At 40.9% G+C, this 16402-nt stretch overlaps 2 protein-coding genes and 3 non-coding genes across 7 annotated transcripts in view; 4 read left to right on the forward strand and 1 right to left on the reverse strand.

Annotated features, from left to right (window-relative positions):
* The first annotated feature begins 449 nt into the window (after positions 1–449).
* RPL5 (ribosomal protein L5) lies at positions 450–10914 on the forward strand. The gene is made up of 8 exons (XM_012435445.3): positions 450–538; positions 1805–1874; positions 1955–2070; positions 3377–3511; positions 5011–5213; positions 6272–6449; positions 9774–9862; positions 10754–10914. Exons 1-8 carry the CDS (start codon positions 536–538, stop codon positions 10851–10853), a joined length of 894 nt encoding a protein of 297 aa, XP_012290868.1. The 5' UTR covers positions 450–535; the 3' UTR covers positions 10854–10914.
* DIPK1A (divergent protein kinase domain 1A) overlaps positions 3410–16402 on the reverse strand; it is a 127145-nt gene continuing 114152 nt past the window's right edge. For all 3 annotated transcript variants that reach the window (XM_064371157.1, XM_064371156.1, XM_064371158.1), the window contains exons 4-5: positions 15344–15520; positions 3410–13319 (exon numbers count right to left, since the gene is read on the reverse strand). In XM_064371157.1, coding sequence (XP_064227227.1) covers positions 12507–13319; positions 15344–15520 — 990 coding nt within the window. In that variant the 3' untranslated portion in view covers positions 3410–12506. The remainder of the gene's footprint in view (positions 13320–15343; positions 15521–16402) is intronic.
* On the forward strand, positions 6105–6199 carry LOC135272669 (small nucleolar RNA SNORD21). The gene has a single exon (XR_010340668.1). It is a non-coding gene; the product is annotated as a small nucleolar RNA SNORD21 (small nucleolar RNA).
* LOC135272670 (small nucleolar RNA SNORA66) lies at positions 9929–10061 on the forward strand. Its single transcript, XR_010340669.1, has one exon. It is a non-coding gene; the product is annotated as a small nucleolar RNA SNORA66 (small nucleolar RNA).
* On the forward strand, positions 14372–14500 carry LOC135272671 (small nucleolar RNA SNORA51). The gene has a single exon (XR_010340671.1). It is a non-coding gene; the product is annotated as a small nucleolar RNA SNORA51 (small nucleolar RNA).

Here is a 16402-nt window from a genome sequence, read left to right on the forward strand (position 1 = left end):
CCTATCCCAGGCTTGGGGCTCTCGGGGAAGGCTCCTTGGGTGTGAGGTGGGAGGGTGGGGAGGGTGGGTCCCCTATGCTCTTGGACCAGGGTGAATAGCCCAGAGAGGGCAAGAGGGCTCCCAAGCAAACTTGTCCTATTTAACTTTATTTTTTTTCCTGCTTAGAAAAGTAAAATATGTTTGTTATGAAAACAACAACAACAACAACAAAAAACGCAGTAGCAAAGAAAGTGAAAGCCTCCAGTAATCCTCTCTGCTCCTCCTCACGGCCGGGATCCTAGGCAGTCCTGTGCCCAGAGCGTTGGAACACCTTGAGAGCTTGTGACAAGGCAGACTGGTATTGACCCTCCTGCCAGCAGGGGGCGGAACACAAAACGCCTTGTGGCGGACGCACTCTCTCTTCCTCACGTCACTTACGTGACAGTCGGCGTTACATACTGCGCCTGCGCAAGGGCACTGGTCCTTTCCCCCCACCTAGCGCTGCCGGGCCTGCAGGTCTGTGTCGAGCCGCGGACGCGGGTCTCTGTTCCGCAGGATGGTGAGTGAATGCTTCGATCTCGGGACTCCAGATGCACGGAGGTTCCCTTTTCTCGCCGGCACGCCAGCCTAGGGCCCGTCTCGTGCGTCGCAGGGACCGGATGGCATTAGATTGCTGGCCCTGACTTGGTCTAGCTGCAGCTCCCAGCGTGGCCTTAATGGCTGCCGCCCGGTGCGCGAACTTGCGGGGGAGGGGTTTGCGAAGAAGGAAAGCGTGAGCTTAGACGGCGGGGTTGGGAGGAGAAGTGAGTTCGGCAGGCGTCCTGCGTGGGGGATGCTGCTGACCAGCGCGAGGGGCACCGGCAAGCGGCCGGGCGGGAGAGGTCGCGGGCAATGGACCTCAGCCCAGCTGGAGAACGCCGGAAGGGAGTCGGGCTGCAGGTCCCCGGGCCGCGCTCGACCTCCGAATATCGAGCACTTTTCGAGTTTTCCGGGAGAACGTCGGAGCCGGCAGTTTTTTAGGAAGCCTGTGCCCGTCGGCCGAGCAAGTGGCTTTTAAGCCAAAAGTGTCAGCGGCGCTTGGAGGCAGAGGTGTCCCTGGGCCCCGGAAGCTCCTTGAACGTGGACTGTGTGCCTCCTGCCTCTTCTGGAGTCCGTCGCCGGATCGGTTTTTAATTATTGGGGTGGGGCCCCAAAGGTGGAATGAAATGCTGTTTTAGCTGGTGGGGGAACAGTGCTGTTTTAGCGAGGAATTATTGATGAATGTGCTCTTTTGCCCATTTAAGCTTTGTGGCAGGTAATTTAGGCTTTTGAAAAACAAACTTGGGACTCGAGAGAGGTACGTAGTTATGTGAGGTTAGGTTTTCGAAGTGGGACATAGCATGTTCCGAACAGACTGACGTTTGGTGCCACTCACTGACTTGTCTAGAGCAGTGCTTCGCTAAAGTTTGACACAGTTATTGGTGCTGGTCCTCGAAGAAACAGGTACAGAGGCTGAGAGTTTAAAAACTTTTGGAAGCAATGTAACAATTTTATGCCTGTTAAATGTAATAAATCGGGGCCTGCATTTTGTGTGCTGCTTTTATTCCGTATTTCTCTAATGATTCATTTTTATTGTGTTTTATAAAACTATCAGTCTGTGAGATGGAAAATAGGGGAAAAGTAATCTTGACCGTAGTGGCTTGTGAAACATGGGATTCTACAAGTGACAATTGTCTGTTTCTGCTCTGGAAGTTCAAGTGTTATTTTGTTACATGGTTAAATCATGTCAGAAGTATCACAGACTAAGACATTATCAAAGTTTTAATAACATTCTTTTTTCTTTAAGGGGTTTGTTAAAGTTGTTAAGAATAAGGCCTACTTTAAGAGATACCAAGTGAAATTTAGAAGACGACGAGGTACCGTCATCTTTTTGTGTTTACAATATTTATCTGCTTTGCAGTAGAATATCCTTTCTAAAAATTTTTTTTTTCTTTAGAGGGTAAAACTGATTACTATGCTCGGAAACGCTTGGTGATACAGGATAAAAATAAATACAACACACCCAAATACAGGATGATAGTTCGTGTAACAAACAGAGATATCATTTGTCAGGTAAGTTGTATTCTAGACGCAAGTATTCCCCTTTTTTCACTGCAAGAAATTGTGCTTGGGAAGCAAAGCACATGGTGTATTTGCTTCCCCGCAACACATGGTGTTAAAAGGGCTGTCTAGCACCTCCAAAAGCATTCAGTGAATTATTCTTTTCCTTTTAGTAGGTCTAGAATTGGAGCCTGGGAAATTGGTACTTTAAAAACACGCCCCTTGGTTGGGCGTGGTGGCTCATGCCTGTAATCCCAGCACTTTGGGAAGATTGCTTGAGCCAGGAGTTTTGAGATCAGCCTGGGCCATATAGTGAGAGTTTGTCTTCACAAAAACTATAAAAAAGTTAGCTGGGCATGGTGGGGCACACCTGTAGTCCCAGCTACTCAGTCAGAGGATTGTTTGAGCCCCAAGGTTGAGGCTGCAGTGAACTGAGATCACACCATTGCCCTCCAACCTGGGCAACAGAGAAAGACTGAAACCTGTTTTATGTGTGTGTTGGGGGGTGGGGAGATTAGAGGCAAGTAAGAAGTTCTTGCCCATCCCACTTCCAGTAGAAGAACTGGGTTTGTCCTGATTTTTCCTATATGGCCTTATATGCCACTCAACCACTGAAGAGGTAGTTGTGAGTTAAACAGGGCTTTAAGATTATTCTGGTTATTGTTTGAAATAGGGTTTTGTATTTTTTTTTTTTTTTTTTTTTGAGATGGGGTTTCACCATGTTGGCCAGGCTAGTCTTGAACTCCTGACCTCAGGTGATTTGCCTGCCTTGGCCTCCCAAAGAGCTGCAATTACAGGCATGAGCCACCACACCTGGCCTGAAACAGGTTTTAATAAAATGTACAAAGGTGGCTCCTGCATGAAAGGCCTTTGGGAGGTGGCAGTTGTTCTTGTACCAAGAGCATTCTCACTAGACTCTGTAAGCGAGAATCTTGGCTTTTAATTAGGAAAAATTCTGAGAGTTAAGATTTATCGATATTTTGTAGCGGGTAGGCACGCATGTTTTCTGGGCAAATTAATTTGTTTGTTGTGAAGGCAGCGTCTTCCTCTGTGTCCAGGTTCAGGTAACTAAACATTAGGTTCCTGAGACTTCATTGAACTTAGTTATGTTTAGTTCAAAAGATGGTTGAAATAATTGGATATCCTCTGTGACTTTTTAAGTACCTCTAATTTACCAGTAACCCAGCTAAGAGTTTTCAGCATTTCAAGTGATGTACATCTATATCCATCGATTTTTTTTATTCCTTTGAAAAGAAACGAAGACATAATGAGACAGTGAAAGCAATAGATTACTAACCTAGTTTTTCTCTTACCGTAGATTGCTTATGCCCGTATAGAGGGGGATATGATAGTCTGCGCAGCATATGCACACGAACTGCCAAAATACGGTGTGAAGGTTGGCCTGACAAATTACGCTGCAGCGTATTGTACCGGCCTGCTGCTGGCCCGCAGGGTATGTACGAGATGACTTTCATTGATGTAGTTCGTGGCTCATTGCTTGGAGAGTTTTCTGCAAGATATTTGCATGTGGATGAGATAGCAGTGCTACAGGAGAGTGCCTGCTTCCAGTTTTCTGCCCTGTTTATGGATCTATCTAGGTCGGCTCTTTCCAAAAAAATTTTCTGCAATGACACAAATCTGTAATTTGCTGTCCAGTGGTTTTGCCACTCGCAACCTGCAGCTGTTGAGTTCCAACAGTGTGTAAACTTGAACTTGAAAGTCCACTTGTAGCTAGTGGCTACTTAATTGGACAGTGAAGACCCATGCTACTCAGATACACATCTTCTGAATGTTGGCAGACATTGAAAACACAGATCTGTGGGAGCTCCACTCTAGACCCTACTCTGGAATCTGTATTTTGATAGTATGTACCACGCCTGTAATCCCAGCACTTTGGGAGGCCGAGGTGGGTGGATCACTTGAGGTCAGGATTCGAGACCATCCAGCCAACATGGTGAAGCCCCGTCTCTACTAAAAATACAAAAAATTAGCTGGGTGTGGTGGCAGGCACCTGTAATCCCAGTTACTGGGGAGGCTGAGAGAGAAGAATCGCTTGAACCGAGGAGGCAGAGGTTGCGGTGAGCCGAGATTGTGCCATTGCACTCCAGCCTGGGCAACAAGAGTGAAACTCCGTCTCAAAAAAAAAAAAAATTGAGAATCTTAGTGTTTTGGAGAGTGGTCATTGATGGGAAGATTCATTTTGTTTTAAACATTTTTCCATCTGGGTGGCAATGTTTCCTGTATGTGCTCTATTTTGCTGGTAGATGAAGATGAGATTTTTGCCTTATTTTTATTATCTCAGTTTCTGACTTGTTTTGCAATGGAATTGTTAAGCATGTGCATCAAGGTTGACACAGCCCACCCACATCATTGGTTATACATGTTTGAGTGGCGGGATCGTTTTCATAATACATGAGAACAGTTTGGTGCAAAGGTATTACTTGTGGAACAATAGCTAGGTGACTGTAGCAGTAGAGGTGGCCTGAGCTAACATAATGTAGTGGGAGAATAGAGCCACAAAAGATGTTTCTTTTGCCGAGGATTCTACCCCTAAAATTTTATTCCAGATTAAGTTAAACTACATGTTATGACATCAAATATTTAATTGATGAATTATAACAAATATGACTGGATAAATGTGGAGATTACCTCCCTTGAGTAAGTATAACAATCAAATTTATGCATTCTCATTGATTGCTATAAGTCAAATGTCAGCATGTAGCAAAGATGCGGAAGTCATAAGACAAAATTGTTTCAGGTGAAATTGAATGTCTTAAGTTTTTTTTAATAGCATTTAAAAATTCATGGCCAAGTGGATCTGGTGAAAGGGGTAGGTGTGGAAGGAAAATTTTTTTTACATGTCAGTGGTCCTCATGGTTATGACATAAACTATTTTAATTTTAGAGCAGTTTGAATAATTCAAACAGGCATTTACGTTGGTTTCTTTAATAGCTTCTCAATAGGTTTGGCATGGACAAGATCTATGAAGGCCAAGTGGAGGTGACTGGTGATGAATACAATGTGGAAAGCATTGATGATCAGCCAGGTGCCTTTACCTGCTATTTGGATGCAGGCCTTGCCAGAACTACCACTGGCAATAAAGTTTTTGGTGCCCTGAAGGGAGCTGTGGATGGAGGCTTGTCTATCCCTCATAGGTAAGAATACTATTAAAGACCTTGGTGCCTAGACTCTGGTACTTCCCTGTTTTTAACTGACTGGACTGTGGAAATAACCAAATTAAAGTAGCTGTCATTCATTAAATGCCTGCTGTGTGAGGTACCATGCAGGATGAACCTGGTAAGGCAGGAAGGAATTATAGCCCATTTTATAAATTAAGAGACTGAGGCTCACAATTTTTTGTCCAAGTTTTTTGAGCCAGTTAGTGAAAGAGATGGGATTGAAACCACTACCTTTTGCGTATGACTTAATTTTTATTAGAAACGAGCAACTCCATCCTCCTTCCCCATGCACTTTTTTTCATTCAGAATAAAAATTTACTGAATTATGCAAAAAGGTAGATCTAGAATTTTATAAGGAGTTTGAGGAAAAGGCTTATGAAAGATTTCTAAACCTGCAACTAGGAATAAGATTGTAGGCCATTTGGGGAAGTTAAATAGGTTAATTTGTGGTTTCGTTGGTTTGAGTTAATGATTTTTTTTTTTTGTTGAGTCCACGCATCTTGATTTATTAACTTCTTAGGAATATTTTAGCATTTGGTGATTTTAACAACCAAGAAATAGTAATTTTTGGTAAGCCTAAAAATAACAACCTAACTGAAATTTTGCTTTTATGCTGCGGAGGTGGGTGGGGGCAAGTATATCAAGAGCATTCTCACTTGACAATTTCATTAACTGTGATCTTGGAACAAATCACTCATTCCCATGTACCCACTGAAAATTAAAGGATTTAGGGGATAAATTTTGAAACTCCTTCCTGTGCTGATATGCTGGATAATTAATTTTGTAGTGGTAGAAAGCCTTGGTCGTGGCTTTTAAAGGTGTTTTTAGCATGAATGTGTTTTCTGTCCTGGAATTCAGAGGTGAGCTGCTGAATGATGATATCCCACTAACTGAGCAGTCAGTAATGGGTCCTTTGGCTGCATATGATGCAATAATTGTTTCAAGACGGGACTGATGGCAGCTACTGAAGTAAATTCTTACTAGTAAACTAAATTAGATGAGTCTATACTCAAATATGAATAACTTTATTTCAGTACCAAGCGATTCCCTGGTTATGATTCCGAAAGCAAGGAATTTAATGCAGAAGTACACCGGAAGCACATCATGGGCCAGAATGTTGCAGATTACATGCGCTACTTGATGGAGGAAGATGAAGATGCTTACAAGAAACAGTTCTCTCAATACATAAAGAACAGCGTAACTCCAGACATGGTAAAACATTTACCTAAAACATGCCTATAGTGGTGAATTTATGGAAATAGGTTTATTACTTGTTTTGAGGGGAGCTAATATTATATAGGTTTGTTTCAGGCTAGTGCTGAGCTAAACTTGTCAACATGCTTTTAGTAATCTTTTAGATGCTCAAATATGGGGGACTTCAACTTCTGAAGATTTGGCTACCTTTTGTGTTTTGGCTGTTCTGTGTTTGTAGATACTCTCTAGTCATAGTTGTAGTCTGCTTTGTTTGATAGGGGATGCTAGATAATAAACTTCACTAATTTTGATACCATGGGAGAGGAAAGCTGTTCATGGCATATATGTGCTATATTCTGGACTTTGCAATTATCTCAGATACGTACACAGGAAAGGAGATTTGATCACTGGGTCTACATGGTGTTACAGCAATGAGGGGAGCCATGTTTGCAACAGTGAGTCCCAAAGTGCTGGGCTTACAGATGAGAGTCATCGTGCCTGACCCAGGTTCTCTTTTGTTAGTGTGTAGTAGCTTCTATTTTGGCATAGCTATGGCTAGGAAAATTTTAAAAAACAAGAGTTGTAGTTGGGAAATGACCACTTTCTGTTAACTTCTGTGCTTTGGACACAGTGTAAGGCTGAACAAACGAGTTTGAGTTGGGAAAAGAAGTTTTTTTTTTGTTTTTTTCCCTTCCTTTTCCTAGTCCAGAGTTGTTTTTTTATCAGTAATGTAGGTGTATGTTAATTTTTACTGTATTATACTTCTTTGTTACTTATGACTTCATCCTGGTAAAGAGGTCATGTACTTTTGGATCATGATCCTACTTGTTCTGCAAAATTTACTTCCTAATCTATATCTTGATGTAGTCATGTTTTATACTTGCTCAGAACTCTACAGACTCCTAATTTGTGCTTTCAGATGTTTATTTCCTAATGGCTTCCTGTATACATGCTTTCCTTCAGCTAGACTACTTTTTGGCTAATGTATTTTTCCACTTGGCTCATTAACTATCTTCAGTGGCCTCTCTCCTTCTCTGTGCCTGCTGAAATCATCTGCAGACATCTGATGTGTCTCCAACAGGAAGTGGTCTTTGCCTGAATTCATGGCATTATCTACATGTCTACTTGTCTGACGTCTTGGAAGGAACTGGGTTGCTTAGATTTCTGGAATGATTATATATGAAGTCATCAAGTGGATTTATTAAATATGTTAGTGAACAGCTATAATAGACTGCTAAGAGGTAGGAAAATTAACTTTCAAAATGGATATAGGTAGTTGAGGTTTCAAATGCAGTGAGCATTTTTGCATTATTTTCCTTTATTAATAAGCTTTATGCAAGTGCATGTAGTAATCACATCTCCAAATTTAATGAATAATTTTAGAGACCTGGATTACTGTGACATAGTCTGTAGTGGGCTATAATTTTTAGGTATTCAGAGTTGCAGCATTTTTTTCCCCCTGGTGAGTTTTAGAACAAAATTGCCCTGGCCAGGTGTGGTGCTTCATGCCTGTAATCCCAGCACTTGGGAGGCTGAGGCGGGCAGATTACCTGAGGTCGGGTTTGAGACCAGCCTGGCCAACATGGCGAAACCCTGTCTCTACTTAAAATACAAAAATTAGTTGGGCATGGTGTCTCACGCCCATAATCCCAGCTACTCCGGAGGCTGAGGCAGGATTGCTTGAACCTGGGAGGCGGAGGTTGCAGTGAGCTGGGATCACGCTACTATACTTCAGCCTGGGCAACAGAGCGAGACTCCGTCTCAAAAAACAAGCAAATGAAAAATTGCCCAATAACATATCTGATCGGTTGGCTTTTCAGGAAAACTTCAGACTTCTTAGTGGTCCTAGAGGCCTTACAGGAAAACTTTAGGCCTCTTTCTGGCTTTCTAGAGGTTTTTCAGGAAAACTTCAGACCTCTTTCTGGTCCTAGAGGCCTTATATTACCTCCAGATACCAGGGATAGGTAGTAGTCAAAGGCAGAAGAGGTCTTTGGTACATAATGCTGGGAATTACTTTAAAAGGCCTATGAGATAAAGATGGAAAAAAAGGTCTGGGGAGTGTGGGATGACAGATGAATTTGCTTGTTGGCCTGTGTCCAGTCTTTGGTTTCGGTTAAGCTGTCAGTGTTGTGACTCTTGGTCCCATACGTTGATCATCTTAATACTTCTGGCATGTGTTCTTGAATGAAAGATTTTAGAGCAGACAGTATTTAAAATGAGAAGTGCAGTATTTGTTTCTGAAGACAAAAATTTGATTTAGAGTGACTCAAGTGTGGCTGAATTTCTCAGAAGTATATGCAGGTTTTTCTTTCTTTTTTTTGGTGTGTGTGTGTGTGTGTGTGTGTGTGTGTGTGTGTGTGTGCAGGATCTTGTTCTGTTGCCCGGGCTGAGGTGGCAATGGCACAATAGCTCATTGTAACTTCAAACTTCTGGGCTCAAGCAATCTTCACACCTCAGCTTCCCAAGGTAGCTGGAATTAGAGGTGTGCACCACCATGCCCTGCTAATTTTTTTTTTTTTTTTTTTGAGACAGAGTCTCATTTTTTGCCCAGGCTGGAATACAATGGCGCACTCTCGGCTCACCACAACCTCTGCCTCCTGGGTTCAAGCGATTCTCCTGTCTCAGCCTCCCGAGTAGCTGGGATTACAAGCACATGGCCCCACACCTGGCTAATTTTTGTATTTTTAGTAGAGATGGGGTTTCACCATGTTGGTCAGGCTGCTCTCCAACTCCTGACCTCGTGATGCATCCGCCTTGGCCTCCCAAAGTGCTGGAATTACAGACTTGAGCCACTGCACCCAGCCTTCTAATTTTTTTTTTCATTGTTGGTAGAGATGAGGTCTCATTCTGTCATCCATGCTGGGGTGCAGTGAGCTGTGATTGTGCCACTGCAACCTTGACCTCCTGGACTCAATGTAGCTGGGACTGCAGGTGCATGCTACCATTAATAATTGCCACCTGGCTAATTATTATTTTTTTTGTAGAGACAGGTCTCACTATGTTGCCAAGGTTGATCTCTCAAACTCCTGTGCTCAAGTCATCCTCCCACTTTGGACTTCCAAAGTGCTTGAGATTACAGGCATGAGCCACCACACCTGGCCTGACTTTTTCTTGAATAAGATGGAGTTTTATGAATAGCAATAGTTCACATTGCATAAGGCAAAAATTGGGAATTTGTTAGGAAAAGGTGAGTTACATTTAGAAATTAAAGTGTTTACCAACATTGACTTAATTAGTTCCTTTTGAGAATCTGGCTTAGAAGGACAAAATAAGTCACGGTTACCTTAATATAGTAGGGCGTATGAAATGAGACCAAGTACTGTTTGCTTTCCTTTGTTTCAGATGGAGGAGATGTATAAGAAAGCTCATGCTGCTATACGAGAGAATCCAGTCTATGAAAAGAAGCCCAAGAAAGAAGTTAAGAAGAAGAGGTATGTCTCTTTTTTTTTTGTCTTTACAAGAAAACAGGTCGGGAGAGGTTCTGCGGTGGCGAAGCTGTGCAAACTCGATCACTAGCTCTGCGTGATGTGGCAGAAGCGAAGGGAACCAGGTTTGCGAAAGTAACTGTGGTGATAGAAATGTGTCGGCTTCAGACGCTACTGATGCGGCCCTTTCTATCCTAGTACAGTCTCAGTACTGGTTACTGTGTTTTGTAGTGGTTAACAAAAAGTTGCTTTTTGTTGATCTTTCATGTTTTCGGCTATCATCTGTCCATTCTTTGCACCCACCAGCCTACAGTCTTCGCAGTCACCATTCTACACTCTTGCTTCTATGAGTTCCATTGTTTTAGATTCTACATACAAGTGAGACTATGAAGTATTTTTTTTGTGCCTGGCTTATTTCACTGAGCACAATGTTCTCCACTTCTGTTTCTCTCACAAATGGCAGAATTTCTTTTTTAAAGACTGGGTAATACTCCATTATGTATATGTGTACCACATTTTCTTTATCCATTTATCTGTTGCTATTAATATATAGTGCTGCAGTGAACATGGGAGTGCTGATCTCTTGGACAAACTGATTTCAAAACTTTGGGCAAATTCCTAGAAGTGGGGGTTGCTGGATCTGACATGTCTTCTATTTGACTTTCGGCCCTATACTAGGAGTACATGACAGAAGTTGGGGTTTGGGAAAGTTAGCTTAAGATCATACATGAGTAAATGTATTTGAACTTGGATTATTTAACCTCTGTCTGATTGCAAAATCTATTCTCTATTAAAATTTTATTAACATTAATTTTATTAAAATTAAATTTTTAATTGAAATATTCTCTATTCTCTTCAGTTATGGTTTAAACATACATATATTCCTATCTTTTGTAGGTGGAACCGCCCCAAAATGTCCCTTGCTCAGAAGAAAGATCGGGTAGCTCAAAAGAAGGCAAGCTTCCTCAGAGCTCAGGAGCGGGCTGCTGAGAGCTAAACCAAACAATTTTCTATAAGGATTTTTCAGATAAAGACAATAAACTTATGGACAGCAGTTATATCTGTGTTAAGCTCTTATTCTCATGAACCTTATAGGAAATACCCTGAAGTATTTTGTAAAAGCAAAGGAGTTGACAGGTTTTCTTCTCCAAGAAAACAAGTGTAACTCTTTTAGAAAAAGTTGTTTCCAACAAAGTTTCCCATTTATATTCTTGGGCTTCTATTTTACCTGCCAGGGAGTCATTATCACTAATGTTGTATGATGTACAGCTCTTCCTAAAAATCTGGCAAGCAACAGACCAGCCATCAATAGGAAATATTTCTTCCATCCATTTATTATAACCAGATGATTAATGGGAAGAAAAAGTACCTTAAAGCAAACAAAACGGGTGCTAATCCATGGCTTTGAAGGAACGTTTTGAGAGAAAGCTGTCCAGTGAAGGTCACATAGATTTTTAACACATCCACTTGACCTAGGTGAAACCTTTGAGCAGAAAATACTGGATCTTTTCTCCAAAAGATGATATTAATTTTGTGGAGATGTTGAAAGGTACATGCCAAATCTGAGTATACATGTGAAAATAACATGGAAGAGGAGCAAATATTAAACCTTGTATATCAAGTTTACATGGGGAGAAAAAGGTCGGATGAATAAATTTACATGCCTCTTTAAGAAATAGCCCTTTGGCCCACATGATATACTATTACTTGAAAATGGAGGGCCGGGCGCGGTGGCTCACGCCTGTAATCCTAGCACTTTGGGAGGCTGGGGTGGGTGGATCACCTTGAGGTCAGAAGTTCAAGACTAGCCTGGCCATCATGGTGAAACCCCATCTTTTAAAAAAAATAAAAAGGAAAAAAGAAAATGGAAAGTTTTAGTCTTGCACTTATAGTCCCACTTTGACATAGCTCATAATCGGGATATGTGGATTTTGGGCCTTAAGATGTCAGTTTTCAAGGGCTCAGCTGTTTGATACTAAGATGGGCCCTTTGAATCTTTAGGAAAGTTCATCCATTTTCAGTCACTAAAATTGGCATATTGTCAAGTATAAGATTTGAAGTAAGCCACTTGAAACACTGTGAAGCTACACCTAACAGCTGATGTCTGAATGAGGTTAAAAATTGTAAGTCTATAATACAATAAACCATGCTATTAACCCAACATCTGTTTATAAAGGAACAAGTTTAACCTGCTTTGCAGTCTTAATTTCTGTTAATGTGCAAACTTTACCATGCTAAGATGTTAGTAAATGTATAAATTTTCTTGAACAGCAGCTTCAATGCAAACAATGTTTCCAGCACTGGTATTTTGGCTACGGTAAATCTACATATCAATCAGTCACTATTAATGTTTATGGAATGAGGCTTTTCACAGCATTGGTTTTTAAAGTCAGTCAAAATAGTTACACGATGAATGTACTTAGGAGATGTAACGGGGCTTCTAAAAGGGCAGGAATGACATCTTGGGGACCTGTTGATCTTACATCTCCTGCCATCACTTCAGTAATCACACTGATGGCTTCTCAGGCCTGACAGGGCAGGAGTTTTGTGTAACTGGCAGGAATCCGAATCAAGCCATTTTTTTTTTAATGCTCAAAATTGTTCCTTAAAATTTGCAGGTTTCTTAGAATGGTAACCATGTCCAAATGAACTAAGAATCATTAGTGTAGGAAATTTTCTTCCACAGTAATGTTTTTAAGTTATTTAGTATCAAAGAATGTTCCATTTCCATTTGATTTGCTGTGACTTTCAGAGCAATACAAGAATAAAGCTGCTTTTCTAATTCTTCACGAATTTCACTTGGAGCACCACGCAGTAGGTAGTCTTTGAGTAACTGACAGGCTTTTGCCAAATTTGGTTGTATCACTTCTGAAGTACACTTCATTGTACTCTGATCACAGCTAGTTCTACAATCCGTGCCATAGACACAGTCCAGATCAGACTCACAGTGACGATCCTTAATAAGTTCTTTCAGGTTTGTCTCTGGCACAATTTTTCTCATATCGACCATTTTCAAATCATACTTATCATTATATCCTAGGTTTTTGGCACTGGTATCGCACATGAGGAAATTTCCGTAGGGGCCATGAAAAACATCTTCCACAAATTCCAGAAGTCCTATGGCTATTTTTGCCTTTCTAGGCCATGATGGTGTGAACAGCTGATCCATGCTTCTTCTGAACCCAGATGGAATAAAAAGTTCAATGACCCAAGGGAGGCTTATTCCATAAAGAGAGGTATATTCAACACTTTCCATCACATAGAGGTCACCACAGAATCCCATTAATTTGGGGGTGTGTTCTTTATCTTGAAGTATCACCATGAGAAGAAATTCATTTAGTTGAAGAAGTGCCCATGCTGACTTTGCTTCTCCCAAGGAAACCTGGCCATCTTTGTCTCCGTCAGCCACCGTCAAGATGAGATTAACCAGTTCAGAGAGGTTTCCTTGGTCACCCAATTTTGCCTGTCAAGAATTTGGCTAATTATACAGAAGAAATGAAAAATATCTCCCATGCAACATACTAAGTTCCTTTATGGGCACTATTACCATGCTAGAAATCATCTTGCTCCTGAATCCTCATGAAGGAACTTATGTATTACATCTCCAAATATTTGTGAAGCTTCCTAAGTGACTAGAACCATGCTTTATGTAATTGTAGTAACACCCACTTTAATACACTTGTCTATTAGGAAATGGCCGTTCTAACACCCCATCCCCTTCTGACCCTTTAGATAGTTAACCAACAAAGTAATTATTCCTCATTCATACATTAGCAAACCACCCCTTTGTAAGTGGACTTGGCAAAATTGTACTGTAATGTACTTATATCAAAGTTAGAATAAGAGTCCACTAAAAATTATTTTCTCTCTCTTTTTTTTTTTTTTTTTTTAGAGACAAGGGTCTCACTGTGTTGCCCAGGCTAGTCTCAAACTCCTGGGCTCAGGTGACCCTCCCACCTCAGCCTCCCAAAGTGGCTCAGGATTACAAGCATGAGCCACCATGCTTGGCCTAAGTATTTTCTCCTATTCTGTATTTGTCACATTAATAATTATTTTGTTCAAGTAGTAGTATTACAGTAATGGAGGTTAAAAAGTATTTCCCTGTTTCTCTGGGATAAAAGTCTGAAATACATGGAAAATGGCCAAAAAAAAATTTGAGTGAAAATAAGAGCAATGAAAATAATTTTTTCGCAAAACTTATTTCTATTTAATCTTTATATGTGTATTTGTTTAAACTAAAAAAAATAATTCAGAGTACTTTTTTTTTTTTTTGGCATGGGAGGAACTGCTATGCTTTTTTAGTTGACATGTAATTATTTTTAGTTGACATGTAATAATTGTACAAATTTATGGGATACTGCCAGGCGTGGTGGCTCACACCTATAATTCCAGTACTTTGGGAGGCCAAGGTGGGCAGATCACTTGAGCTCAGAAGGTCTGGACCAGCCTGGGCAACATGGTGAAACCTGTCTCTAATAAAAATAAAAGAAAAGAAAGATTAAAAACAAATCCCCAGGCCTCCTGGTGCTTACCCCAAGCTGTGTTCTTACACTGACTGTTTAGAATGAGGAGGCGGGGTAAACCCCCAGGTACACCTCAGCCCAGGCCCTGTGCCTCGTCTGTATTGTGAATGGGGGCACATTGCATGAGATACAGAGTGATATTACAATACACACATACAACATGTTTATTAAATCAAGGTAATTAGCATATTATACAAACATTTATCATTGTATTGTGAACATTCAATCCTGTCTTCTAGTTTTCTGAAAATACACAAAAATTGTTAATCCTTTTACCCTCTAGTGCTATAGAACACTAGAACTTATTAGCCTATCTAGCTGTAATTTTGTATCTGTTATCCAACCTCTCCTTACCCTCCTCTCCTCCGTACCCTTCTCAGCCTCTAATAACCACACTTCTAAGAGTATATTAATTTCATTTCACCTTTTTTGTATTAGTTTTCATGTCAAACTGCACAGCACTCGAACTAATTAATGAACTCTCTCCTCATATCTGGACATTTTTCGCTATCATAAATAATGTTAAAGTAAACATTCTCCAACACAGATTTTTCTTTCGAAAATAGGGTCTCGCTTTGTCGCCCAGGCTGGAGTGCAGTGGTGAGATCGTGGCTCACTGTAACCTCAACCTCCCAGGCTCAAGCAATCCTCGCACCTCAGTCTAAGTAGTTAGGACTACAGGCACATGCCATACTCCTGGCTTTCTTTTTTTTTAGTAGCTGAGGTCTTACTATGTTGCCCAGGCTGGTCTTGAACTCCTGGGCTCAAGCGATCCTCCTGCCTTGTTCTCCCAAGATGCTGGGATAACAGGTGTGAGCCACTGCGCCCGGCCTCTTTTAATTATTTCCTCAGGATGGAGTACTTGACAGAGGTCAAAGAATACCAACACTTACAGGATGAGGTCCTGCCAATTCGTCTGAAGAGTCCCACTTCACACTAGCAACATGTGAATGGATATACTTACCTTAAAGAGACTATAGACCATTTCTTTGAATTTCTGTACAGTAGTTCCTCTAGTTGGCTTATCAAATAGCACTATTTCTTTTCTTGGTTCCAATTCAGTTCCAAAATCAAGATGAAGCGCTTGTTCCATTTGACATTTCACAACACCTGGCAGATTATCCCAAATCCCTAAATACATCTGTAAAAAAAGAATGGCAAGTTATGTATTATACTGAGTAGAAAACTCTAAAAAACATACCACTATATTTTTAGGGTCCTCCTCCTCTAAACAAAACAAAACAAAATAAGCTTCAAACATTGAAGTTGAGGTGTGACTTTATTTTTGAACTGAAAACTTGAAATCATACTCAAGATTTTTTCCTTAAACTGTTTTAAATTATAAAAGTAATGCATGCCTCAATATATTTTTCAAAACGTCCAGTGAGAAGGATGGAAGGCAAAAGCAAAGTTTCCACACATTCTACTTTCATAATCCCACTTCCCCAGAATTAACTACTACCTAAGTAACTAGTTATTTATCAAACTAATATTACATAGCGTTAACTATGGTCTACTGATTGTTTTTGGAGACAGGGTCTTGTTCTGTCACCCAGGCTGGAGTTCAGTGGCACAATCATAGCTCATTGCAGCTTTGACCTCCTGAGATCAAGGGATCTTCTTGCCTCAGCATCCCAAGTAGTTGGGACTATAGGTGTGTACCACCATACCTGGCTAATTAAGCAAAATACTGTGTAGAGATGAGGTCTTGCTGTATTGTCCCAGGCTAGTCCTGAACTGCTAGCCTCAAGTGACCCGCCTGCCTCAGTCTCCCAAATTGCTGGGATTATAGGCATGAGCCACCACACCCAGCTTTTACTGATTTATGTTATTATTTTAATCCTTGTGCCAACCTTAGGCGGTAGGTACTATCATTATACTTATTTCACTGATGGGGAAACTGAAGCAGAGACGGGTGAAGTAACACACTGAAAAGAGCTGAGGTTTTTACCACTAGGATAGGTTGCCCTTCTTCTAGATATAAAAATAAGTCAGATTATATTAATTTATAATATTAATCCAA

Source organism: Aotus nancymaae, unplaced genomic scaffold (genome assembly GCF_030222135.1).
Source record: "Aotus nancymaae isolate 86718 unplaced genomic scaffold, 86718_ANA_hifiasm-v0.15.2.pri h1tg000122l, whole genome shotgun sequence".
In the NCBI taxonomy this organism is placed as follows: Eukaryota; Metazoa; Chordata; class Mammalia; order Primates; family Aotidae; genus Aotus; species Aotus nancymaae.